The sequence below is a fragment of the Gymnogyps californianus genome, chromosome 1, assembly GCF_018139145.2.
Source record: "Gymnogyps californianus isolate 813 chromosome 1, ASM1813914v2, whole genome shotgun sequence".
Taxonomy (NCBI): domain Eukaryota; kingdom Metazoa; phylum Chordata; class Aves; order Accipitriformes; family Cathartidae; genus Gymnogyps; species Gymnogyps californianus.
The window spans coordinates 134,346,761-134,374,558 of record NC_059471.1 but is presented as its reverse complement, the minus strand read 5'-3'; the positions used below and the strand labels follow the sequence as shown (position 1 = coordinate 134,374,558).

Below are 27,798 nucleotides of genomic sequence, written 5' to 3'. Positions count from 1 at the left end.
TTAGGAATGATAGAGATGGTGGCCAGCAGGGGTTGGGAAAGGAGCCCCCACAGTGGCCGAGTGGTGAAAGTTACAACCGTCACCTGTCTTTGTGCCCGGATATTCCACACTGCCAGGACAGCTGTGGTAAAAGTCTACTTTGTGCTGGGCAATGAAGCCCACTGTCTGCTGGACACTGCAGGTGCCCCCGCCTTTACCAAAGACTCCTCCATCCTCGCTGGTCACGATTGTGTAAGCATTCTGTCCTGCTCCATAGTGCTGACGGGGCGGAGGCACCGTTTGGATGTTGCTGGCCGTGGTGATTGGGTAGCCCTGGTGGAATTTGGGGTGCACATCCATATAAGTACTTGGCTGGAAGCCACTCTGCAAGGGAAAGACAGTGAGTCAGAACACATAGCTTCTCCACTGGTGTCCACAAGCCTGACACGTACCGGGGCTCTGTCCCTTCACATTTCATGTTGTCTCTTGATCAGCAGCAATGGCATGGGAGGGCAAGAAGAACTGTATCCATCCCCATAGCTCAGGGGTGGATACACAGTGGGGTGTATATGTGTGTATATATATATATATATGTGGAAAACAGCTTTTCTCTGGAAGTATTTCAGTGGCATAGTCAGCCCATTGCTAGGCTACCTACAGAACATGGAGAGTTGTGCCAAGTCTGTGCCTCTGCGCTGAACAAACCAGAAGGCAGGGTACGCTCACACTTGTATGCTTAAGTTGCCCCCATGGAGGAAATATATCACAGGAGTTATCTGCCCAGATAGAAGGGCCATGCTGAGCCATGTGCTGTGTTCTTACTTGCGTGAGGCATTGAGCCCGTTCAGTCCACAGGCTATGCTTCTGGCACCGTTTCAACTTCATCCTCCGGTTCTGGAACCAAGTCTTCACCTGGGTGGGGAAGGGAGAGCAGAGAAAACATCAGCAAAGGAGAGGGAAGAGCAAATGTTACCAGATTCACAAGCAGGAAGAACCAGGGGGAGAGTGACCAGATGGCATAGATATATGGGCAGCAGCAGATAAAGGCCTTTAAGAGCTCCCTGGGGTTGTTGCCAAGGGGAGATGTCTGTCTAGCAGCCTCAGCAGGTGGCTACTGCATCCGCATGGTGGGGGGAGGGGGCGGCATTATGTCCACAGGACAGTTATAGCTGTGACAAATTGTCTCATTTCAATCACGGAGATGAATGACTGGTGCAAATTAGACCCACCCAGGTCTCTACAAGCCCCCTGTGCTACAGGCAAACTTCTGAGACACTGTTTCTGCACGCTTGTGAGCGGAGAAGGGAGAGGCTTGCTCTCTTACCCAGCAGTTCCCAAATTCAAAGCTCCTTGCTGTGGTGAATTCCAGAGCCGTTTCCCCCCAGGGCTGTGTCTGCACTGTGAGAGCAGCCTTTGCAAGGATGTGGATTGAAGGAAAGAGAGATTGTCCCACCGGTCTTGTTCCTGATAGAACCAGTTCAGTGTGTGCGTGCGTAGGTGTGCACCTACAACGCATATATAACTTTTTTAGTCCCAGGGGATGCCGGGGCATCCAAGGCCATCATGCCCAGCTCTGAGATCCAAATTCCAGGCAGATTTTGGACTTGTAACTGCAAACACTTGTGCCCCATTGCCCAGCCCCCTCTGCTTTAGGAAGGCATCTTTTGAGCCAGCACCAGTTTACTACACACAACCTACCTGGAGATCAGCGGAGACCCTGAAGGGCTGCAATGTATGAACCTAGCAGTACCCACATGGAGGGGGGAGCGGGTGTCAAGCAGCCAGGCAGTGCTGAGTGTGGGACATCATTATTAGATATTGGAGAAGATCAGCCCTGGGAAACATAGCTTTCAGCATGTTGCAGCCCTGGGATTCAGAGAACTGATGCATGCCAAGGTTTCTGTGAAGTTCACCAGTGCATGGAAAAAGTCTGTGAAGTGCTGTCAAGCCCAGGGTAGAGGCTGTTTGTGGCAAACAACATATTCATCACTGTGACAACATATTCATCACTGTGTTTGCAATTCTACTACAAGTGTTGGTAACAGTACCCTTAACTGACCCCTCACTGGGGAGGCCCCAATGAGGTGCCACTGACTCTCCTCTCCCCTAGAAGTGCTTCTGATCTCTGGGCATGAATAGGCAGGGGAGCAACTGTTAGCTGGCACCTTTGCCTCTACTCTCTGCTGGGGACTCATCTTTCCATCCTGTCACTGCCTTATGTGACCATTCAACCACTGTGTGACGCGTATACAATGGGTCAAAGTCTCTGTGTTCACCTGCTTGTAGGTGAGCCCTAGGGCAGCAGCCAGCTCCCGGATCTGCTGGGGGCTGAGGTACTTCTGGCTCTGGAACCGCTGGTGCAGGGTTTGCAGCTGCTCCTTGGAGAAAGCCGTGCGGCTCTTAGCCTTCCTCACCCCCTCCATGCCATCTTCTCTGCCCTTCTGAGACTTAGCCGTAGGCTGTGGGGACGAGGATGCCGAATGTGGACTGGTGGCTGAATCTGGTGTGAATTGGCTGAAATTCCCAGAACTGGACGAAGCTGGGGATACTTCTAGAAATAAAAAGACAATGGGAAAAAGTGTACAAGACATAATGCACAGCTGTATGGGTAAAAGCATGTAGAGCTCCTTGCCTGCCAGACAGGGGCTTTCCTGAAGCAAAGGCTTGTGTCTCCCTTCTTCCTTCAGGGATCTGTGAGCACAGACAAGCCCGCTGACAGCAACTAGCTCCCCAGCTCAGCCCTCTGGGATGCCCGTGGCTCCCTTTCACCAGGTGGAAAAGTCAGGGCAGGGAGGGGAGAACGGTGCACATTTGGCTCAGTGTTACTATCCTCCTCCAAAAGGCCCCGGTAATATTTAGGTCTCAGTGTGGTGTAAAGAGGCCTGGTCATGACTGCAAACATAGCTTTGAGTTGGTGACTGGACTCCCCGAAACTGCCTGTCCAGCAATCTCAAGGCACTTGATGATAGGCAGTGGCAAAGCAACCTCTGATCAGGGTGTACGGTGCAGCAGAACAGTCGGTGCTTACAATGATGGGGCAGCAGGTGGAGAGCATCAGTCAGGCCTTGGATGTTGGTTCACTCCTGTTTGCCTGTGGCTCCCACCACAGACCATCCCACTGCTGGAAACACGTGTATAGATGGAGGGACCTATTTGGCTGAGGGGGGCTTCTGGCAAGAGAAGAATGAAGGAGAGAAATTTGACATGGAAGTGGGGAGGGAGAGAGGAAAGGTGGATGTGTGGGACAGGTGAGAAGAGCCAGTAATCCTGTACCAGGGACATGGTGGACAAAATTCAACAGTGCAGAGGAAGGTGTCCAGGCCCCTTCCCATTTGTCCTGGTACATGTCTTAAGGTGTCTGTGGAGGACAAACTTGAGATAAAGATCTAAAGGAAAAACTTCCTAAACAATCTGGGCTACTAGTCCAGACAAAAGCTGCCAAGATGCAAAGTCATTCAGGCTGCCTGAATAGGAAAATGCTAACAAGAGAGATTACCCCAGCACCTTTCGGTCAGATGCCCGGTTGCTGGGGTCTGTGAGAGGCTGAGACCTTCTCAGGCCAGCCCTGACTGAAGGGCTGCAATGCCAGTCTCCCTGCTTCCCCATGACTGCAATGATAAATCTGTCCAGCCCTCCTTCCTGCAGCTACTCCTCTGCAAACCCTTCTGCATGGTCCATCCCCTCTCCTCCTCTGACATTTCAGGAGAGAGGGGGTGCAGTGAATGGGGCAGCACCATTTTCAGTACACACCTTCTGACTACTGACCCCAACCAATAGCTCCCAATCTCCTTCCTAGTCACCCTGAGAGCTGTGACTCTGAAGTCCACTGAGACATGCTCCTCAACCTCCTGAATGTATGTCTAACACAAAGTACTGATGCCCTCCTGAGGAATGGGCTCCTCGTCCATGCTACCAAACCCTTCCTTCTTCTGTCCTAAGCTGAGAGGCTACTAAGCAATCACTCAAAAGCCTTGAGGTGTTGGTGGGCCTCAGAAAGGTGGCCATGTCTGCAGTATCTTTTCCCTTGTTACCCTCCTAACAGAGGCACACCTGTCTTTGTGGTGCCTGGCACTGTAGGGTTGCCTGCTCTTATAGGCCTGCTCTTGGCTATTTCCTGTCCCTCGGAGTTAGGAAACCACCCAGAGCACGGGCTGCGTGAAGAGGCAGGTGTGTAGCGGGGCAGGTTTCTGGTGCTGGGGAGCAGGGCCATGAGGATTACAAAGGCATTCTGCCTACAAGGAGAAAGGGGCTGTCAACAGAAGAGGTGCAAGGGCCTGAGGTGTTATGTGCATGGGGGTAGGCTGCAGAGCCTGAGAGGAAGCTGAACATCTGTGACCTGGATGCACAGGAAGCTAAAATTTCATATGGGACCACAGGATGCTTGGCTCCTGCAGGCTGTGCAGTAAAAACCTTATAGGTAGGAAATAATGAGCATGCTGAGAATGTGGGCTTGGAAAACAGGAAGGTCTTCCATTACACAGGAACCACAGCAAGACACCGTAGAGCTAAAGCTCCCACATGTTCCTGCCTGGCCTGTCGTCCCAAACCCCCATGTAATTTATCACCTGCAGCTCGAGCTCAAGACAAAGGTGCTCCCTCTCCCGTGACAAGAGAGTGAAGGAAAGAGGAAGCAAGAAACACAAACAGCAGTGCAACAGACATAAACATGAAAACCTAAGACAGACCCACTCCTGCAAGCCCTTGACCATCTGTAGGCCTTTGCTTCCGTGACTGGGCTGTCTCTGTAGAGAGAGGCAGCAGAGGAGAGTGTTTGAAGACGGGTTTTAAATCTATATACCAGGCCCATTGGGGGCACGAATGAATCAATCTGCCTGCTGCCTTTGTGGAGCAGGCAGCATGCAGAGAACCCAAGCCTTTCTCCAAACTACATGGCAAGTAGCCACGTGCCAAGTAGCCACCAGTCACTCTGCCCGAGCCTGTAGCTCTCTATAGCATCTGACAGCTTGAAACCGGCACTCCAAAAGCTCGCTCTCCTCCCACCCATTAGCCTTACAAGAGCGTACCCTGCTGACCATACAGTGGGGCTGGGCGAAAACCTGCTTTCATCAGCTATTCTATTGCCACTCACTGGAGTGGGAGGGGAATGGCAGGAACAGAAAATGCCACCGCGGTGGGGCCTCGGACTTTTTTGCAAGGAGGAAGAGGCAAGGCAACAAGAGCACAGAAAGGAGAGGGAAATAGAGAGAGGAAAATGAAAACTAAAAGAAGCAGAGAGTAACAACGCTGGATTTAAAGGGAGCAGATTTCCCGGCACAGTGATTCAGAGCGTGCCTTGGCTCAAGTTTAATGAGCACATGAAGGGCGCAAGGAGTTTGTAGGGGGGTAAGGGTTGCCACGAGCAGAATTACCTTCAGGATTTGTTTCTCTCCATAGCACACATGACAGCGTTTGACTAAAAGGAGGCCCAAATATTCCTACCCCGAGAACCATGAAATTCCATGAGACCGTGTCGTCACATTGCCCTGCAGCCTGGAGCACAGACCTGCCGGTGCCTGGACTCCCGCAGGCTCTGTTGAGGTTTAGGAAACCGGTTCACAGTCACCAAAGAAAAGTAGCATGGAAAGGTGGTGTGACTGCCCAAGGTCACCCATCCTCCTTGCCTACCACATCGCACTTTGCCCAGCTCACACGTTAGGAACCCAAGGCAGGGAGAGAGAAAAATTTGCTCAAGGTCGTTAAGCGAGTGGCTGACCTGGGACCACAGGTATCCTGGGGATCAGCTCTAGGACTTAGCTGAAACACCTTACCTGCCATCTGCCTCTTCCCTCCTGCCTCCGGAGACTGACTGGCACTGGCGGCTCCCGCTGGCCCAGCCGAAGCTGGGGCACGTCCTGCCTCCCCCGCCGAGTTCCAGTAAAACTCCAGGTACCCCATGCCAGTCCCGCTGGGGTAAGCCTGGTAGGGGGGCAGAGCCAAGTGTGCACACATGGCGGGCAGATGAAGGCGTGGTTCCCCCACCTTCTAATAGATGCCACCTTCACTTGGGGGGCAGGTCTCACCAGCAAGGTGAGGTAGCCCCGAAGTGTAGACAGGCAGTTACCTTTATAGCTGGCTATACCCTGCCTGGGACTGCAATATTCACCATCGTCCGCTCCTCGAGGCTCTTTGTCATGTTAAAGAGGCTGATTGGTGGGGTGGGGACAGAGCAGGGTGGAGGGGGGGAGAAAAAGCCACACATGGCATCAGGGCTAAAATATGTCCCCTCTGAATTCTTCCCATTCTGCAGGTTCCTCAATCACACCTGACCAGGGGTCTGATCCAGAGCCCCAGGAAACCTCCTCCCGCTTGCTTCTTTGGGCTCAGCTCAAATTGTCCTGTCACAAAATAATCCTGTGAGCACAGGTGTCCTGTAGAAGAGAGCTGTTCACTGCATTGGGAGAACAAATCCCAACCAATCTCCACCACACGGGAGTGGACAGGAGGTAGATCTGGTGCTGAGCTGCTCAGTACCATGCCGGGCAAACCCAAGCCCTGGCTCCAGGTTATGGGGAGGGTTCTGAGACCTTTGCTTTGTGGTTTGTGTCACATTGACACCTCCACAAGACACACACCCACCCGACCTGGCAGCACTTCCCACACTCTTGGTGCAGATGTCAGAGATGGAGCAAGGGGGGAAAACAAGTAAGGATCAGACCTGGGGGCTAGAACCTACTTTTCTTTTTTTAAACTGAGAAGGAATTTCATTCACACAGGCATTTGAGGGAGCCAGCTGAAAATGTGTCTGGCCCATCTTCCACATGTCTGTGCCAGAGCAAACTCAGAAACACTGGACAAGTCACATCCAACACAGAACTCATTTTGCAGAGCAGACTCAGACATCTCAGCTGGCTGGTCATCAGAGGGACAGTCAGCAGAGACATTTTCACTATGGAGGTAGGAAAAGATTTAGTGCAGGCAAGGTCCACAGCTAACAGATTTGTTCCCCCACGGCCTTTCAAAGGCACATCCTTTCATTTGCGTAGTCTTGGCTGTGGCCTTTGCCAGGCTGTTGCAGGCTGGTTGGAATAAAGAAGATGAGTTTCCTTTAAGGCAGGGTTAGCTGATGTTTGCTGACATATGGGCCCACCCAAGGGGGACAGGCACCTGCAGAGCTGTTCATTAAATAACTAGAGGTAAGTGAGTGAGCCACAGAATTCAGCTATGGGCCTGCAGGTTGGTCTGCTCTATAGGCTTGCTCCAGTCCCTTCCCCTCACGAGGTTTTGCTCTGCCTGTGTTTAGGAAGATTTTACTAGTTTTATCTCAAAAGACATTGTGAGTCTCTAGCTAATGTCTGTATTTCTCAATGCGCAGGCAGAAGTCCCAGAGTTAATTCAAATGTTTCTTGCTAGAACCAGCCCTGTCTTGGCACCAGGACACATGCATGCCTTATATTAGAAGCTCAGAACTGAGGGTGCAGATCCACAGAAGTGTAAAATGATTTAACCTGGACTGTCCCTGCACCCCTCTGTGCCTCATTGCTCCACACATTTAGATCGGTTTAAAAGAATGTAGAACACCCCTTCTACCAACGCTGCTGCTGCTGCTCTGTGTCCCATGGCAGGTTACTAGTCTCGGCTTCCCTGTGTGTAGCGCAGGGGCAACTTGGGAGCCTTCTGAGATCCCTGCATGGAAACCAAAACTGCAGGACTGGCCTGTGTGTGAACCCGAAAATCAATGCAGCTGCTCTTGAGCCATCATGGGCAGACCGTTCAACTCACTTGCCACATCACAGCATGATTCTGCTGCCTTGGGATCATCCACTTTCCCATGAGGTGCAGACTGGAGGGAACTAAGGGCCTGGCTAGGGTCTCTTTAACTTGACACTCAGTATTATGTTTTCTGTTTGCATGAAACACTTTTCTATGCCTACAAACTGCAGGGACAGACATCTCTCTGCACAAGAAATGCAATTTTAAATATGAAATTAACTTGAAAAATTTAAAGCAAAAAAGGACTTCTGAGCACATCTGCCCCGGTAGAATCCCAAGAACATCCTGAATATGGCAATTACTCTGCAACAGCCTCTACATGGTGGTTTTGGCTCATGCCTCACCTCTGAATCATTCCACGTTTCAGAGCTGCAGTGCCACAAAAGCTCAGATCACCGTCCCTCATATCTGCCCTCAGGCTCTAGCTGATTAAGCAAAGACACCAATGACATGAGCTGTACAGAGCTTGGGACCCCACTGGGCAGCTCCAGTGCCACCAGTCAAGGAGAATGTCATGTGCTCCTTCTTATTCATGTCTGGCCTGTTACCATATGTTGGTGTTCAAGTTTTCATGGCCTTAGGTGCAGTTAGAAAATGAAAACAAGGTAGCAGACCTGGAGGATATCAACATATCTTCTAAGACTGTTTAATCTGAAGACCTGGCAGAAAACATGTCATGGGGTGCTGGCCTGGGTGGCAGTGGGTATCTGTGTACTTGTTGGGAGTCTCGCTGGCTGAGCACTTCGCACTTGATCTCCTTGATTTCAGCTACTTCTGAAGGTGTCTGGGATCTTTCTTGCAAAGTGCCCAGAGGCCATAATAAACTAGCATAGTCACCTGCACTACAAAGTCCCGCTGGGCAGAAGCCGGGGAGGAGGATGGTGCTGCCCCTGGGAGCAGAGCCACCTGCCTGACTGGACCAGTGAGTGGGGCAGCACAGAGGGAGTCACCTCCCCGGGGGCGGGAGGGGGACCGAGAGGCAGAGGAGCTGAAGGAACCTCAGGGCCTCACCCCCCATGGTTTCAGAGCAGCACCACCTCTCAGGGAGCAGCTTATCTCCCCCACGCAGCACGTGACACAGCCTGTGTAGCAGGCAGCAGCTCCCTAAAACCAGCACTGCAGGCAGCTGACAGATGCAGCTTGGCATCAAACTGAGCCAGACCCTGTTTGGTTTGGTACTGTGTTATTCCAGATTGGCCCCAAATTATCTCGCTATTATCTCACAATGATGTCCACGAAAGCCTTCCCAGGCTCATGCTCTTGGCTCAGAGGGCTTTCTAGTATCTTAAACAACCTTTATCTGCTCTTCTGCACCATGAAGCTGAAAGCGCACTCCAGTAAAAACAGGGTAAATGCTTCACAGGCATGTTAGTAACATGATCTTTCATCAACAGCTAAGTAAGTCCCTTGCTTTCTCTGAGATGGCACTGAACTCTGCAGCAGTCACAGGAATGAAACAGTAGCCTGTAAATGACCAGGTTTCGTCCATAAAGGCAGTGAGGTAGGAAGACTAGCAGTTAGAGAGACCAGGAGGAAAGAGGAAAAGTCCTCATTGTCTGTCCCCATGCCCTCCACGATGTGGTTGTAGCTCATGCTGACTTACCCAAGATAGCCACAAAGAAGTGAACGCAGGTGCTACTGACAGGGTAATTCCAATGACATGGAAGGCAAGAGAGGCTGCAAAAACAACCTTGAAAACTGGGCTGGGATTATGGACATCATTCAGAAGATGCTCAGGCAGAGCAGAAGATGGAGAACATGCTCATGGAAATGGTTTCTGTAACTAGGTCCTTTCACTGGCACAGTCCATATGGTTGTGACAACCTGATTTTCTTATGACAATCCCTGCCTAGCCATGTTTGGTTACTGCCCCAATATCTTCTACACCTTTCATAAGTGACCTTGGCAAAATCATCCTTCCAGGCAACAGCTTTTGGTTTGTTTGGGGTTTTTTTTTTTTGCTTCTGCTTTTCACTGGGGTTTTAGGTAATAAATTACCTTTCAAACCTCTTCATTTGTGAGTTGCTGTTCTTTTCTTCTAAAAGAGGAATCAGACAGGGTCAAATGGGAAAGCTCAGATCTGGATAAAGACACTGGACGGACCTGACTCTGAGATGTCTGTGTTCTGGCAAAGCGTCCCATGACAGCCAACATGCAAACAAGGCTTGACGTGCACAGCGTGGACATAACAGAGCAAGAACTGAAAGTTAAAGCTGACAGCATCCTGAATAGGCTTAGATGTGGAGTATCGCTACATCTGCATTCCTGTTTGGCTGGCAGAGCTGTGGCAGTTCGGGCTGCAACAGTTTAGAAGTCCTTATTGCTACCACTATTCCAGGAAAGCACTAAGTTTCTTGGAAGCTTGGCCTCACCAGACCCCACTTGGGGGTGTGTGGGGGGTACCTCTCCCCAGAGGGACCTGTGCTGCAGGCTCACGTGCCGCTAGCAGCAGGCAAGCACCTGGCAACCCTCCAGAAGCTTTCTGGGCCATACAGTCTTTCTGCAACTAGTAATATTGGCAAACAAGCATTTTTTCCTGTTCAAGTTTGCTTTTAAAAAAGGTATGCTTTTCAGTCCTTGAACTTGCTGAATGTGATTTTGGTTAAGTATTCAAAGATAGTTAAGGCAGTTGTTTTAAGAAAAAGGCTTTTACTGTATTGTTTTATAGTATTTCTCCTTTCTTCGTAGCCTTAAACAAATGCCCTGCTTTGTTTAAACGTTTGCAGGGGTTTCATGATTGACATTGTTAGTAATGGCTTAATCTAAAGACATTTTTAAAAGCAAAAAAGTGGAAAAGTAATACAGTTTGAATGATAGGAAGCAAAGTAGCTAAAACATTTCCACATTGCAACATTCCCACTTTGTTCCCCTTTTAACCACTTAGTTCAGCGTGTTAATTCTTTAATTGTAACTTGAACTTGAATTTGCTTCTCTTATAGCGCCATATTTTTCTCCAAAGACTTCTCTTTTTTAGTGATTGATTGATCATCTTCTGCATTTTTTCTTTGCTTTGTGTGAGACTGTGCTGTAATCTAGTCAGATCCATGTGTTTGCCTGTTCTCACAATGGCCTTGTCCTCTTTGCAAATACTGTTAATGAGTCTGTACCAGAAAAGGAGGGTTTTTTCCCCCTAACACATATGGTATTGCTGTACTGAGGACAGGCAGTGGAAAGGAAAAATTATTCCAAAAAATCATAAAAATACTGCTGCTTTTTGGTTTTTTTAGGTGTGTCATGCTGGGCTGAAAAATTCTGAAAGGGGTAAAATATATTCTCACTGAGCGAATATAACCAAGTTTCAGTTGGGTGATCAAAAAGAAAAAGGAAAAGGATTCCCTTTCTCTTCTTAGGCTGTTCTGAGCCTAGAGCCAAATAGGGTCAGAGCTGGTACTTCACTGTATGTAGCAGCCATCCAGAGCCATAAAAAAGTAAGTAAAAGTCAAGACCTCTCAGGACTGGAAGATGTAAGGGGAGCTATGGTAACACCTACCTAAAAAAGACTGGGGGAAGGGCTAGGAAGTCTGCAAACCTTAAATAACATTCATCAGTATTTCCTAGTTGCCTTCCATTTTTCCTTCTGTGAATGTAATTTAGGAGTCAGCTTCCCATGTTAAGTGGTTTTGGTTCATGAAGGAAGGGAACAGACTGCAGAGGCCCCTTTTCTTAAATTATTCAGAGTAACAAAAGCCCAACTTATTTTGTTGTGCAAAATTTTTCAGTAAAATCAACGAAAGGTAAAAGTTAAAATCTGTGCCACACCCACACATATATATATACATAAGTATATTTAAATCCTCTCCCTCTGTCTCCTTCTCTCTCTCTCTCTTTTTTTTTTTAAATCTGCCCTGTGAAAAAAAAGGTAAGGGCCAAGAAATGGGCTTAGTTTCCAACAAAGCGGTTTAGGACCAGTTGTTGACCATTATCATGAGATGGATTTTTCTGCTCATATATCCTTCCTGAAGTCCTTCACACAGTGAGGCCCTCTAAGAGAAGTGTAATTTGACCCTGATGCCAAGAGGAAGGTGAAATTGGAAGAAAAGAACTCTGCCAGCGTTGCCAGCACTCCCACAGTTTCCTGGGTCCCACCTTTAGGATTTTACTTCCCTGGTCTGCTAAAAAAAATGTGATCAGAGTAGGCAGAAGAGAAGGCCCTGCACAGTGTCACCACATCTACCACTTTTAGCCTCATTCCAACATTTCTTGAAATGTAGTGGGTGATTTGTCTGCTCTCACCCATCCTTCACAAAGCTTTTTCACTCCACCTTCTGTCTCTTGACTTCATATTTAAAAGGTACCGGTGGTTACTGGCCAAAGCAATTTCTCTGGCTATACGGCTACAGGCTTATGGGCAGTGTGCAAGTACAGCAAATTCTCAGCCAGCCTGATGCTGCTGTGTGTTTCCCACTCCCCAAAGTGGTCCTATAGAGACGTGGTCCTTGTGTGACCCCCCTCCAGCTTGTTCCTAGGCAAATCTTCCAAAGCATTCCCACGTAAGTCCAGTTTGCGAAACTGTAGGTCTCCATGGCCCCTCTTCCAGCTCAGCTGTCAATACCTGGGAATCCATCCCACTCATCCAGCCTGTTGATATTAGGCTTTTGACCAAGACATTTGAGGTAGGCTAGGCTCAAGCTAGGCTTTCCATGCTCCTTTCATGGTTTTCACTCATCCTGCTTCATGATCAGTGGATCAGTGCACAGTCTCATAAAGGAATGGTGAAAGGGTCCTCAATATCTTGTGAGCATGTGGTACACAAGTAAAGGATGAGCTGGTAGGGCAATCTGCCCACAGAATAAAGCAGGAGGAAGAGGAAACTGTGTTGGGACACCTCTGCAGGAGTATAAGATACAGAGAGAGCAGGTGATGGATTTTGGCAGATGGAAGAAAGTTAGAGGTTTCTCAGTTGCATTAAATGCAGACAAAGGCTGTCTTAAAGGGCTTGTAGGCCCTGGAGCATCAAACCTTACAGACTCTTTGACATATCTAAGACTGGGAGAAGAATGCAGTATGCTCCTTTTCCAGTCACTGGCTCTGGTATCTGGGATTCCACCAGCCCAAATGTGCCAGGAATTAAGTCTCCCCAGACAAACAGAGATAACATAGCAGAGCTCTGATCAAGGGACTGATATCAAAGGAGCAAATCTCTCAGCCCCGGGGATGAATCATCAGAGCAGTTTATTCCAACCGTTTCTCCTCCTTTCAAGTATCAGGTTCAATTGCAGCAACAGCAGCACAAAAGGCTTCGTCATTCTAGGTGCTGCAAAGACAGGGAAAACACAACCGGGAGGAATGGAATTCACAGGTGATACAAGGCTGGGAGGGTGTTGCAAATACCACAGAGAACAAAGAAGTAATGCAAAAGGAACCTATCTTGCTTGGGCAGGGAGGAAGAAGGAAAGATGGGGGCTAGTCATGCACCTGGGGAGAAAGAATCCCGAAGGTAAGTAATCAAAGGTAGATGTCTAGAAAGCACAGCATGGGGGTGGGGAAGGACAGGCAAAAGAGATGCATGTTTGCCAGCTGAGGTATACCAAATTCAAGCAACAGCAATACTATTTTGCAGGCATGCAAGCACTTGACAAAGATCCATATAATTTGGTTTTCATGGATGCAGAAACTGAGGCACCATATGGGCTCAGTAAAGGGCCTATTATTGTGCAGCACTGGCCACACCTTGGCTAGGCAGAAACATCAGGATGTCAATGCAGAAAACTTTTGTCTTAGAGCTAAAGGGCAGTATTATGCACAGTTATGGTGAGATTACGCGAAGAAGGTTACATTCTGGTTTGTGTGCCCTGCAAAATGAGGGGGAAGATGGGGAGAGGGAGGCCCCAGGGAAGAGCAGCAGGCACAGGAGTGTTATAAAACACAGCTTCTCTCTGCCAAACGAGTATCAAACCAGAATTGCAGCATCTCATCCTCTCTGCTTCTCAGAGTATCAAACCAGAATTGCAGCATCTCATCCTCTCTGCTTCTCAGCAATCTGTGGATCTAATCTCTGTTTACACGTAGGGGGAGATCTGTCTTATCTGAAGGCTTTCCTGCTGCCAGCTCCACTCAGGTTGCCCTTCCCACAAAGCAGGTGAGGACAGGTTCAGGAAAGGGCTGAACTGGCAGACACAATGCCAGAGATGAGGCTGTGATGAAAGTAAATAAGGTTGTGTGTCACTTCAGCTCTGCTAGTTCTTCACAATCATCTCCCCTGTGTACCAGCCCACTCCGGAACAGAGATGAGCCAGAGGGCCAAGACAGGTCTGGTCCTCTGCCTCATCACCATCAGTAACAGTTGTGTTATGTTGGATGATCCTCCAGCAGGCTTTACTGGGGCATTAGTCACATCATTGCTGGATCTTAATAAGCAATGTTGTTAATGGGTCTGGTTCCCCCATGAGCTGTGTTAGCTCTGCAGGGCAAACAGGAGCAAGACCGTCAACTCTGTAGAAAAATCAGTTGATCTCTAAAGCCTGTAGCTCTGGCTCAGGTGCACACCAGGAGCCACAGAAGTGCTGCTGAGCCATAGTCTGGTTTGGAGCTTGGTGGTTTGCTCCAAGGGGAGGGGGGAGGTTGCATGTTTGGTGGGGTCGTGGCATGGCATTCATGTTTCAGAGTAGCCCTGTGCTTTGCCATGTCAAGATTTACGTCTATGAGCTATCAGTTGCTCTAAAAAATTGTTACTGATAATTACATTGCAGATGAATCTAAGCTTTGCAAGGAGAATTGGGGGGTGGGAGTGGATGACAACCATCTATATGGACTATTTGCTAAGGGTGAGGCACCTGGAAACATACATGCTGCTAGTGTGTTGCCAAATAACTAGGCATGTTTCCATGCTACAGACAGGGTAACACAGAGTCAGCGCCCTCCAGTGAGGCTGCACTTGGTATCTTGTGTTTCTCTCTGGGTGCTGTGCTCTAGCAGGAATGAGAGCCCTCAGGAGCAAGGAAGCAATTCATGGCCCAAAGGTTTCTCCCAGCCCCAGGCTTGGGGGCTTTACCGGAGCTGTGCTTGAGGAACTGCGGGCTGCAGAGCCACCTGGATGGCACAGCCACACAATGAGCTGCGGGCCCAGCACAGCACAACCCTCGACCTCCAGCAGCAGCCCTGCCAGCATCCCTGTTGGGCATTTCCCTCTCCAGCACAGCAGAAGCCATCATAAGGTGACCTTGCACTAGGGCAGGACTTGAAGTATGCAAGGATGGCAGTAGGAGCATCCACTGCACCATGGTCGCTGTGAGACAAGGCTTTGGCTTGGATTTAAGCTCAGCAGGTCCCCTGTGTCATGTAGAGTTTGGGATGGGATTAGTGCAAGTTCAGTCACTGCCCAGGATAATGTGCCTCAAACCTCTACACCCTCCCCCAAAGCTTTGTTCACAGGGCTATACATCTTGAAAACCTGAGGCAGGGGAAGGATAGCAGCATGAAGTGGGGCTTAAAGAATGGCCCTTTAAGGGGAGATGGGGAAGAGCAAAGGGGAAGCAGAGAAGTGGGGAAGAGCAGGAGGCATGGGCAGAAGCATCAGGGAAAATGCAGAGAGAATCCCAAAAGTGTGAAGGAGTGTAACACCAGATCACCCTCAGCTTTGTATGCAGGCAGACCCTGCGACACATGACATGAGGCAGAAGGAGCTACAGGAGAAATGGGGCCATCAGAAAGCAGTGGGAAAATGCCATGTGGTAGAAGGAATGACCAAGTGAGGTTCAGGGGCACAAGAAAGGCCTTGACATATGAGAGAGAGCCCAGAGCTGGCCAGGTAATGCAAGCCCGTCTCCATCCACACTTTCCGTCTACCCATCTTTGCCCTTCCTAAGGCTGAGAGGAGATGTCAGCCTGGTGAAAGTGGGCAGTGATCACCCCAAAGGTGTATTGGTCCCTAGTTCTGGGCATGCACAAGTAGGTTCAGAGACAGATATATCAGAGATCCTGTGAGGAGCAAGAAGAGCCACTATGAGCTGGAAGGAGGAGAGGAGTTTAGCGAAATTCTAGCTACTTACAAGGCCCTGGGAGATCATGGAAAGGAGAGGAAGGGTCCTGTTAGTGCCAAGGAGCATGCGTCATGTTCAGCTTATAGTGACTCCAGTGGTGCTTGTGGGGTTGGAGAAAAGACCGTGCTCCACTGAATGGAAGGAGAGCCTCCACCACCCTCACTGTGCCATTTCGCCCCTTTTTTTGTGGTAGCTGGGCCTCTGATGGAGACAAATCACCTAAGACAGCGTTAGCAAGGAGCATGCAGTCTTTTCAACTCTAGTAACAGAGGCTTCCATATGGAAAGACACAATCTCAGGTCTCTGGCTGCTGCTGGAAGACAGCTTGGCACTGCATTGCACTCTTCCTGCAAGTCACCACATACATCAGAGGCGAACCACAGGCTTGGCAGCAATTTTGTGGCCCCCTTGCCACAAGGGTGTGGTATGGGGGCTAGGTCATCACTGGAGCTGGGTGAAAACCTTGACTCTCTCTGCTGCAAAGCTGGGCATGTGTGCATGGCTGTATGGTTACAGTGATTCAGCTTTTGCCTTAGTTTCCCCTGCAAGGGAAAGGAGGATGCAGATCTGCAAGCTGTGATTAAGGCTCTAAGAAGGCCTCCCTGGAGCTGGCTGGATGTGTGGACACTTTGCACCTTTTCATTACACTACTGGAGAGAATCAAGCATACTGTATGTGTGCAACCAAAGTGCTCACACCCACAGATCACACATCAGATAAGTGGTCATCATGGCTACACTCCAAAACCTTGCCAGGAGCACCCAGTTCTGAGAGCCTGGGAGCAGGGGACATGTCACCTTTGGCTCCCAGATCTTCCCAGTCACCCGGCACCTCCTGCAGCCTTTTGCACTGGCACCAGGGACAGTACAACCTCCTTCCTTTGTGCCCTTCTTTCACCACCTTGCCCTTCCGTGTCAGACAACATTAAGAGGATGAGGAACCACAAGCCGTGCTATGTCTCCACAGTGTCCTTCGTGTCGGGGCAGTACACAAAATAATACACCCAGTGTCTGCACATCTGGTGCGCATCACTCCTTTAAGGCGTCCCCATGAGCTTTAGATTTTCTCGGTCTCCACTTTCAAAGTGTTACTAATTCTTTCTGACCCTTCCTTCAGCAGGAGAAAACATGCCTTCTCAGCTCAGTTTAGTTAACAAAAGGTTAAGTTCCGATCAAGGAAAAACCTGAAACTACCTTTTCATGAGCCACCACTGTGCACTAAATCTTTGCTAGAGCTTAATTTCTAGCCAGCCCTAACGTCTGTGCTTTGGCTGCCGTGTCCTCACACACACAGCCAGTCAGGAGGTGGACTTTCCATACCCAAGGAAAAACGTATCTCTCTCTTTACTTCTACTTCTTTTTTTTCCTTTTTTCTTCTTTTTTCTTTTTGGCTTGAATTACACTTGGGAAAAGAAACCAGACTTGCTCACACAGCAAAATTGTTCTAAACGATGTGTTTGGAAACACTGAAGCCTTCCACTAATACAATGTTTTTAATTTTTTTTTGTTGTTGTGATCAAAACATTACAACATACACGATTATCTATGAGCTATGTATGATCAGTGTGAATATGATTCTTGCATCAGAATGAGAAAAAAGTCAGAAAGAGAAGAAAGTCAAAGAGTAAAGGTGGTGTGATGCTGCTCCATCAAGCCCCAAAAGTTTTGTCTGTGGCATGAAATAAGGAAGCTGGAAAGCATTTCTTCCAACCCTTCTGCACTGGCAGTTTTTCTGAGACGGATGAGCCCCTGCAGATTTCAATGCAGTGGTGGTATCTGTCCAAACTGGGCTTTGCTGACATTTGTCTTGGCCGGTGCTGTTTGTCAGGACCTTGTCTTGCATTACCTAACACAGTTAGGAATATACCTTTGCTTTGTGTGTACGGAAAGGCTGCTTCTGATATGCTACTCTGCTAACTTTAGTCTAGCTGAGCCAGCTGTATTTTGCATGCCCATCAGTTCTTCCTGGCTGTGGCACTTAAAAGATCCTGAGCATTTATCAGTTTGCCCTGAGCCTTTTATGCAGGTAGCTCTGAATGGCAGCTGACTATAAATTCCAGCAGTTGATGCTCTGTGAAAAGTGTGTGTTTTGGTCATGTTTCTATTTGGGTTGGTGTGAAAAATCTCATTCTGCAGACAATTGTGCATCCTAATTTCTAGTTTGTAGGATGTGAGTAACTTTCTGCAGAGGTTGATTGCTCATATCCTGTGGGGCAGTTGTAATCTAGCCTACATGGATGGTAAGATACAGTCTTGAAGGTGTTGCTTTCATAACCCAGTGAAAATACAGCTATGGTGTTCTTAGTGGAAATTGTCAAAGGCCACCCATCATCTCCCACCACACCCAGCTTCCTTATCGGTGGTGGTTGTTAAAACTTGACAGTGCTGAATTTATCAAATCAAGTACAATTTCTGTGGGAACATGATGCAACGACATGGCTGAAGAACTCCACTGTGATATACCTGGAGATAGGACCAGGATAGGTTCATCAGGAAGCCCCCAGTTAAAAAGAACCACAGCCAAGAAATATGTCGTGCCTCTGTGCAGAAACTCAGTGAGAAAGTCCTGGAAACGCCCCGACAATATTTGCCCTTCTTCTTCTTCCTTCAGCAGTGACTGTCAACCCGAGTGTAGCTCTGCACTTTTATTTGACGACGTCAAGATTTCATTTAGATGGGCATGAACTTTGCTCACCGACTTCCCTAGGGCCATCATTTTGTTCAGGAAAATATCCAGGTACAAAGAGGGGAAGTAGTTGCTCAAGATCACTCAGCCGGTCAGCAGCAGCACGAAATGCAAGCTCCTCGGCTCAAAGCCCCTGCTCTGACCAGGAGATGGCACTGCCAGCTTTTCTGCCTGAAGCTGGCGAGCTTTTTGCGCAACCACACAACACGGCCAGCACTTCCAGTTCGACCCCTGCATGCCAAGCACCGCCCCATGATAAGACCTGGGTGATCTACCTTGTTCTGTTTGCTAAACTTTCACCCTGATTGTCCCTTCTTCCAATGAGGTTGCTCAGGTCAAAAGCCCAAAGAAGAAAATGCACACTGGCACAACATTTTGCTGCACCCAAAATACCCGTCCACCACTCCTCTCCCTATCTACGTCAGCCCCCTCCCTGTCCCTGTTTTTCCCTGCATCTCATCTCAGATCTGTCGGAAGAAGTGCGTAGACGCTCCAAACAAGTGCTACATCATGTAGTATTGCTGTCTGCTTTTAACCAGCAGGCTCAGCACTGCACTTGCATATCCAATATATTTGCAAGCACACTGGTGTTTCCCCACCCTTCTCATCAACTGCTGTCAAGCTCTGCTTTACCCACAGGATGAAGAGGCCCAGAGCACACCAAGTCCTGTTTCTAGTTGCTGAAACAAGATTAGCCTTCAGTATACCACTTACGCTGTCTGCATTTTTTGTTCATTCCCACCACCCCAGTATGCTTGGCAACCATCTGTTTGTACCCACAGAGCACTGTTGGATGGTCATGAAGAACTATTTTGGATGGAGCACAGTGACAAAAAGAAACACTGCTGGGGGACAGCAAGTGCTGAGCTGCACATTCTTGGACGATGTAGGCTAGAGTTTATTTACCTCCTCTGCCTCACAGCTGCCTGCTCCTAATCCACCTTGTAGTCATGATCCCATGACTAAAAAGTGGGGTCTCCTACTGAGACACCTAACAGCTAGGTAACACTACCTGGTAGCCACTTCACCTTGCTTCGTTCAGGTTCACTCACAGCCATGCTGCTTTCAAGGTTTGTCCCATATCAGGTCTTATCGATCACTTTTGCCTTCAGAGACCTGACCACTCTTCACTGCATTCTTGTTCCCTCCCCTTATCACACACAGCTGCCTCCTGTCTCCTACTTTAACTGGTAGACACACTACCAGCAAGTGACATGCTCTGGGTATATGATAATCCCCCTGGCTAGTTCACTACACTGACCACCTCTTGCCTGCTCTAGGACTCCCTTCTGGAGTCACTCGTTGTCTCTGCCATGCCTTCTGCTGCATCACTTCTCAGTGCTTCACATCATTCCATCCTTCCTTGGCTTCCTCTTGTTCTGTTCCCTAAACATCACCTTCAATTTCGATTCAACCTTGCCCCTGCTCCACCAGCTCCGTGCTGCCTCTCTGAGCCTGATGTATTCTTTTGACTGCTTTGAGACAGTGGAAAGTGCTCGCTGGGCTTTGGGAATGCATTGTCCCTCGGCATGGACAGCCTCCTTTTTGTCCACATTCACGTAATACCAGAGCAGGAAGGTAGGTAACTGTTTGTGCCTGTTGCCTTTAAGTGTCCCAGAAATCCGTAGTTCCAGTTGTGCCATCAGTCACTCTTCCACTGATTTGCAGCATCAGAGAGCTGTAAAAAGACAGTGACACAGCATCAGCAACTGTTTGCCCTGGCCTAACATCTTGGTGGGTACAGGGAGATGAGGAATGAAAGACAGCATCTTCAAACCATTTTGTTGTGTAGGGAGTCTGGGCGTTTTGGATGAAAGCTATCCTGGCTAAGGAAGGAGTTTCACAATGAATTCAAATGCAAAAAGTGTGTGCGCAAGAGGTGGAAAAAAAGGATAGGCTATGGAGGACGAGGACAGAAGCATTGCTTAGGTACTGAAGGACAAAATCAGAAAGGCCTCTCAGAACCCAGCTGGAGCAAACACTTGCATGGGATAGGATGGGTGACAACAGAGATTCTGTAATTATCCTAGTAGCCAGTCCAGGGAAAATACATGTCTGCTGAGGAATGGGGGACAAACTAGTGATGGATGCCTCAGCCTTAGAAGAGGCTGAGGTACTCAAAGCCTTCCTTACAACAGTCTGTAGGAGCAAAGCCTGCTCCTAGATCTCCAAACATACCGTAATGATTTGGAAAGTTGAAGGACAGCCAGGAGTGGGGCAGCAACAGGCTTGGTACTACTTAGAGAGGCTGGATATATCACAATGCATGGGATTGGATAGGATACAGTTCAAGGGTGCTGGGATGCATCTGAAGCTGCTGAAAGAAGTGCCTGATGTGATTATGAGGCTGCAGTCTTTCATCTGTCATCCCTGACAGCTGGAAGAAGGGTAACATTGTGCTCAACTGTACGGAAAGCAAGCAGGATGACTCGGGGAACTCCAGACCAGCCATCCTTGCCTCAGTAGTACGTCCTCCTGGCACCCAGTGCCAAACGTGTGACGGACAAGAATGTGATCAGGAAAGGTTGATACTGGTTTACCAAGGGCAAACTGACTGCCTTTTAAATTGAAAGGACTGGCTATATGGATTAGGGGAGAGTGGTTGATGTAATATACTTTGATGTGAGTCACACTGCAGGTACTGTCTCCGACAGCATACTCCTTTGGAAGGAGGGTGTCGTGGTTTAACCCCAGCCAGCAACTAAGCACCGCACAGCCGCTTCCCACTCCCCCCTCCCAGTGGGGTGGGGAGGAGGAAAACAAAAGTAAAACTCATGGGTTGAGATAAGAACAGTTTAATAACTAAAGTAAAATAAAATACACTACTAGCTAAGAATAATAATAATACTAATATAATAATAATTGTAATGAAAAGGAATGTAACAAAAAAAAAAAAAGAAATAACACCCAAGAAAAGACAAGTGATGCACAATGCAATTGCTCACCACCCGCTGACTGATGCCTGAGTAGCGATCCACGCCTCCTGACCAGCTCCCCCTGTTTATATACTGGGCATGACGTTCCATGGTATGGAATATCCCTTTGGCTAGTTCGGGTCAGCTGCCCCGGCTGTGCTCCCTCCCAGCTTCTTGAACACCTGCTTGCTGGCAGAGCATGGGAAACTGAAAAGTCCTTGGCTTAAGATAAGTGCTACTTAGCAACAACTAAAACATCAGCGTGTTATCAACATCATTCTCACACTAAATCCAAAACACAGCACTGTACCAGCTGCTAAGAAGAAAATTAACTCTATCCCAGCCGAAACCAGGACAGAGGGGGAGGGATGACAGCAAACCACTACTCAGCATACTGGGAAATGGGAAGATGTAAAATATCCCAGTGAAGGTGAATGACACCACCAGCAGCCTAGCTCTTTCTAATTCCATGCTGGTGTCCTGGCAATGTGACATTGCCCAAAGAGTGCCCTGGGCAATCCATCACACTCTTCAACACTCTGATAAGGGTAGAATACATCAGAAAGACTAAATGTAGCACCGACACCAGCTGATTGTCCATTAAATTATTCTGTAGCACTGAAAGTTGAACCGGAGGCAGAGGAAAAGCTAGATAGACTATACAAAGCCATAACCAACTGATCAAATATTAGCCGATTTCCCCCCAACCTTTTAATGAGCAATATCTGGAAATGGAAGAAGCATCCCACATCTATTGCCACCACATACTTCTGATGTTCTGCTGATGTACATCCACTAAATGTTTTTTTTCTTGAGCATGTAATTTATAGAGATGCATTTGTCCATGAAACATTTGGCAACTCCATGAGGCCAGAGGATATGTCAATGGAGAATTCATAACCAGGGAGACTCTGTGAGGAAGAAAGGATTCACACTAGCTTCAGCTCATGCATAATGGTCATGGGCTATTCCTTAAGAAAAATCCAGCAGAGCATCTATCTAGGCACAAGCTGCTGGGCCCACTAGCCTGCTCTGGTACAGTGATGGCCATGGTGGGACAGCCAGCAGGATGCTTCAGTGTAGAAGGCAAGAACTAAGACAGCAGGCCATACAGGTTGACTAGCATTTTTCTGTGTACTGGAGTGGAATAGGATAGAGCAATACTAGAAGAGGTGTCTCAGACACTGTGAGGTAGAAGGGCAAAAAGTGCAGCATGCCAATATCTGCAGGTTAGTATGGAACTGGAATGGCTGGAGATGGGACCCCATAGTAGCTACTGGTCCATTTTCTGACCCACGTGGCAGGGTGCTTCAGAGAATAAGGCATTGTTGTTTCCTTACAGCAAAGAAGCCCTATGTTCAGATTTCTGTCCCAGTCCACTGAGAATGAGGAGCTGGCATTAAAGGCACAGACCAGAAATATGGAGAGGAGGGAGCTTATGGCTCCCAGTTCTAGGGTGATCAAGGTAGAATGGAAAACCCCAGGCAGCAGGACTATTTTGGAGGAACAGTTGATTTTAAAAGGCAAACAGGGAGAAGGATACAGAGCAGGGTGATGAGAAAGTCATCTCCAGTGTTGAGACCTCCCCACAATTCACTCATAAAAACCCACCACTTGTCCCTCTTAAGCTTCCCTTCCAGAGACACCATTTTTCTTCATGATTAGCACAGACCTAGCTGCTAAGAACTCATGTCCAGTCCCTCCTCACCCCCTGAGACACTGCTCCCTCTCTGCCCATGAGACTACTGGTCACGCCACAGCCACCTACAGCATTGAACCCTAACAGTGCAGTGTTGGCACTGAGGCTGGGAGGGATGGTAATGGGCTACATGCAGCTGGTCTTTGTGTCTTTCAGTGTGATTGATTCCTCTGTTTTCTTGTTTACCTCCTCCAAGAGGACATCGGCACCTCTCAGTCTCCAGAGTTCTGTAAGAAAAGAGATAAAAACAGTTCTGAGGGTTTCATACCTGTCTGTCAAGGTTTCAATGTGAATCAAGGGGGCAGACAGGGGGACATAATTTCAGATGATGTTATTTAAAAAACAGGGAGAGATAGAAAGTCTGGTTTAAACACAGAAACATCTTCTACCCCAAATACCTTGGCCTGCACTTTTAATGCCCTACCTTGAGCAAGTAATCAAGCACACTGTATGTGTGCAATCAAAGTGTTCACACCCACAAACCACACATCAGATATTTTTTTCTCTCAGAAGAAAGATCTGGCCTCTAATATGAGTCTCAACTGGCTTCTGCAGTGTTGGTGGGAAGCCACTTCAAACATGGTTTTCATGGCTGTGCTCCAAAACCTTGCCAGGAGCACCCAGTTCTGAGAGCCTGGGAGCAGGGGACACATCACTTTTGGCTCCCAGATCTTCCCAGTCACCTGGCACCTCCTGCAGCCCTTTGCACGGGCACCAGGGACAGTACAACCCCCTTCCTTTGTGCCCCTCTTTCACCACCTTGCCCTTCCGTGTCAGACAACATTAAGAGGATGAGGAACCACAAGCCGTGCTATGTTTCCACAGTGTCCTTCATCTTGGGGCACTGCACCTGCACATCTGGTGCCAAGTGAGTGCATTCGGATGTGACCATTCCTGTGTCCCTTTTGGCCTCCAGTCCAGCGAGGGCTTCCAGGGAAGTGAGGTGTGTCCTGCCTGCTCTCCTGCCCCAGTTAGGGTTGCAGTGGCTGGTTCTGGCTCCCAAGAGCTGTCGGCATTTCCAGGCATGAGTCCCACCTCTCCCTCCCTCCCAACCCTCTCAGCAGAGTTCACTCCTTTAAGTTTTCCCATGAGCTTTAGATTTTCTCGGTCTCCACTTCTAAAGTGTTACTAATTCTTTCTGACCCTTCCTTCAGCAGGAGAAAACATGCCTTCTCAGCTCAGTTTAGTTAACAAAAGGTTAAGTTCTGATCAAGGAAAAAACCTGAAACTACCTTTTCATGAGCCACCACTGTGCACTAAATCTTTGCTAGAGCTTAATTTCTAGCCAGCCCTAACGTCTGTGCTTTGGCTGCTCTGTCCTCACACACACAGCCAGTCAGGAGGTGGACTTTCCATACCCAAGGAAAAACGTATCTCTCTCTTTACTTCTACTTCTTTTTTTTTCCTTCTTCTTCTTTTTTTCTTTTTGGTTTCAATTACACTTGGGAAAAGAAACCAGACTTGCTCACACAGCAAAATTGTTCTAAACGATGTGTTTGGAAACACTGAAGCCTTCCACTAATACAATGTTTTTAATTTTTTTTTGTTGTTGTGATCAAAACATTACAACATACACGACTATCTATGAGCTATGTATGATCAGTGTGAATATGATTCTTGCATCAGAATGAGAAAAAAGTCAGAAAGAGAAGAAAGTCAAAGAGTAAAGGTGGTGTGATGCTGCTCCATCAAGCCCCAAAAGTTTTGTCTGTGGCATGAAATAAGGAAGCTGGAAAGCATTTCTTCCAACCCTTCTGCACTGGCAGTTTTTCTGAGACGGATGAGCCCCTGCAGATTTCAATGCAGTGGTGGTATCTGTCCAAACTGGGCTTTGCTGACATTTGTCTTGGCCAGTGCTGTTTGTCAGGACCTTGTCTTGCATTACCTAACACAGTTAGGAATATACCTTTGCTCTGTGTGTACGGAAAGGCTGCTTCTGATAGGCTACTCTGCTAACTTTAGTCTAGCTGAGCCAGCTGTATTTTGCATGCCCATCAGTTCTTCCTGGCTGTGGCACTTGATAGGCATTTTTAATGCCCTCCTTCAAGCAAGCAGAACCCAAACTTTGTGGACCAAGAGGTGAGGTCCCACTGCAAGGAATGCTGCGGCTCTGACATAGCTGTTTGTTTCAGCTGCAACGATTCTCGTGGGTATTCATGGTGGAGGAGACATCTGTATTTCCCTTTCCCTCAAGAACCGATGACCTCTTGCCTGTGAGTCATAAGCTACCAGAGTCCTATGAGGCTTCATCTTATTTTGCATGCAGCTCACAGGCCCATACTTTGGTGCTGTGGCTGTCGCCTTTTTACCGCATATTGTCTTCTGTCTTTCTCTTCCTCACTCTCTCACCTGCTTCTGTCAAAGTTCTTACTCCTCCGTCTCAGGCCCTGTTCCACCTTCTCACACTTATGAATGCCTCACCTTTGTTCCACATCACGAGGTATTTTTAGCTTGCATCTCATTCCTCTTTTCCTTGGAGGTCAGCAACCCACCGTTCTCTTTTTACTGATTGCTTCAGTACATCCTCATAATCTTCACTGTTTCCTTTCTGTATTCAGCCTCCTACAGGCTTTTCCACACATCATAAACTTCTCCAGCCACACTGCTGCATCCATATCCCTCCACACCTTCACCACTGCTCCCAGCTTTCGTCCTGTCCTGGTTCTGCATCCCTATGCCTTCCTCAGTGGAAAATTATTCTGGTGACTCTGTCCTAAACCTTGTGGACTCTTTAGGTCATAGATTTGCATCATAGACTAGACTCAAAGCAGAGCTATGAGATTAAGACATGTCACTGAGAGCTTTGATCCATATCAGTGAGAGCACTTTGAAAGAAATAAGCAAAGCAGAGGGTAACAAGGATAGTCCAGACCCCAAAGTATTTGATGCATGAATACAAGTTAAAAACAAGATCATGTGCAGTCTGGATGACAATAGCAGTTGGTGACAGGAATATAAAGGAAGCAATAAACATCTGAGTTTGTTCATGATGGAGAAGCAGATTTGTTGATGAAAGGCAAAGTTGTTCATGACGGAGAAGAGAAGAAAACAGGATGAAATGGAGACCAGAGCAGAGATGAAAGACTGGGAGATGTTTGATCAGGTTGATAATTGCATGGATGACTGGTTACTTGTTCAGCACATGATCTGCAATGGTCCCACACTGCATGCCACAGTGACTGGTGCACCAGTGTGACTGCCTTACACAAATCCATGTGACCATTTGCTAAACAAAAATGGTTGTGCAACACAAGCAGAAAACAGACTTAGCAGGTCAGTCGTGTCTATATCAGGCACGCTGAAGCTGTGTCTTATGGAGAAGGAAAAGACAGTTCTTGTAAACACTGTGTATTTTAGTGGGGTATAGCGTAGAAACAAGGTTTACCACAGCAAGTGAATTGTTTTAAAAGTTACACAGCCTGCCTCCACTAGATATGGCATACTTTTAAGTAGCACCAATTAAATTGTCTTAGCAATATATATTTTAGGAAACAAAACCATTTTCTTTCCTCGCCTAAGCAAGACTAATTTCCCTGAGCGCTCCCTCTTCCCAGCAGCACACTATGAAGACAACTGTCTCTTGTCTGGTAACTCACACTGTAAATACAGAGCCAGGCTAAAGTGTAAGCATGACAAACCAGAGCCATGTACCCCATGTTTTCCAGTACGCATCTCACGTGTCTTCAAAGAGTCCTTCTCAAAGTGAAGAAAAACTTGGAACTGTGTCCTTGGTCCAGTCTGCAGAAAGCCTGAAAAAAACCCAGAGGTGTGTAAAATTTCTGTGCAACCCAATGTGTGTTTGATCTACCTGCTGGCAGGACCTTTCTCGTTATGCGTACAGCAGGAGAAAAGGTTGTAGTGAGTCACCTCCTGCTGCTTCTCCATCGTGGCCCCACCACAATGGCACTAGCACAGTGTCCACACCTTCCTTCCTCTCAAATGAAACCGATGATGGCGCAGTCCCCCACCAAACCAGCAAATGTCCCTTCTTTGAGTAGCTGCCCAAAGTAGCAGCTTTGCTTGGAGGTAAGACTGCAGCACTGCTTGGGCTCTCACGCAGGTACCTTCCCAAAGGAGAAGCATCCCCATGGTCTCCCCAGCTACCGAGATGTTTGGAACTTAAAAAGAGCACAAAATCAGATATAAAGATTTGTGCACAGGGCTTGCAGCAGTGAAATCTACCGCCAATAAAATGTTTTTTTCAGATTACTTCTCACAGAAATTAACTGCTTTTCTTGTCTGGTACACAAATATGTTCATCAGAAAGAACACATGCAAAAAGTGACAAATGTTGACAATAATGCTGTGACACTCTTTATCATGCTCCAGCCTGTAAAATGGCACTGAAACCTTTGACGTGGCTGATGTCGCTTGTGACCCTTGGGGATCTTCTCTTGTCCACTCAGCAGTGGTTTCTCTCCTAGAAGGTTTCTCCAGTGATCTAGTTACTCATACACATCCTGGGGCCTTCTGGTTCCACAGGCATATCAAAACTTTCCATGCCATTTGGGATTTTTCCAGTGGTAACACCTCTGCCAACCACTGCTCAGATGGAGAACGCACTGGAACAGAGATGGAATCCAGAGTGGTCCTGACCTGGCATGAACTCCATCTCTGCCAATTGTCTGATGTCTGAGAAGGTGCCGAGAAGCTCACAGGTTTTGTAATGTAGGCTGTTGGGCAAAGAGAAAGGAAGTGGCAAAGGGAGGGGGTTTCCTCCAAGACTTATTCTCTCATTAAATTTTCTCTTCCTTCATTATCACATTCTCCTTTTGTGCTCCCTTGCTTCCTTCCTCCCTTCCATTGCAGGTCCAGTTAGGGAGTGGGATGC

The 27,798-nt window shown here is 48.0% G+C and overlaps 1 protein-coding gene across 1 annotated transcript; it reads right to left on the bottom strand.

Moving 5' to 3' along the window:
- On the bottom strand, nucleotides 1–5,928 carry LOC127029563 (homeobox protein NANOG-like). The gene is made up of 4 exons (XM_050915233.1): nucleotides 5,748–5,928; nucleotides 2,256–2,530; nucleotides 802–891; nucleotides 1–363 (listed from the first exon to the last, which is right to left on the bottom strand). The coding sequence occupies exons 1-4, from the start codon at nucleotides 5,926–5,928 to the stop codon at nucleotides 1–3; spliced, it is 909 nt and encodes a 302-aa protein (XP_050771190.1).
- Nucleotides 5,929–27,798: the final 21,870 nt, after the last annotated feature.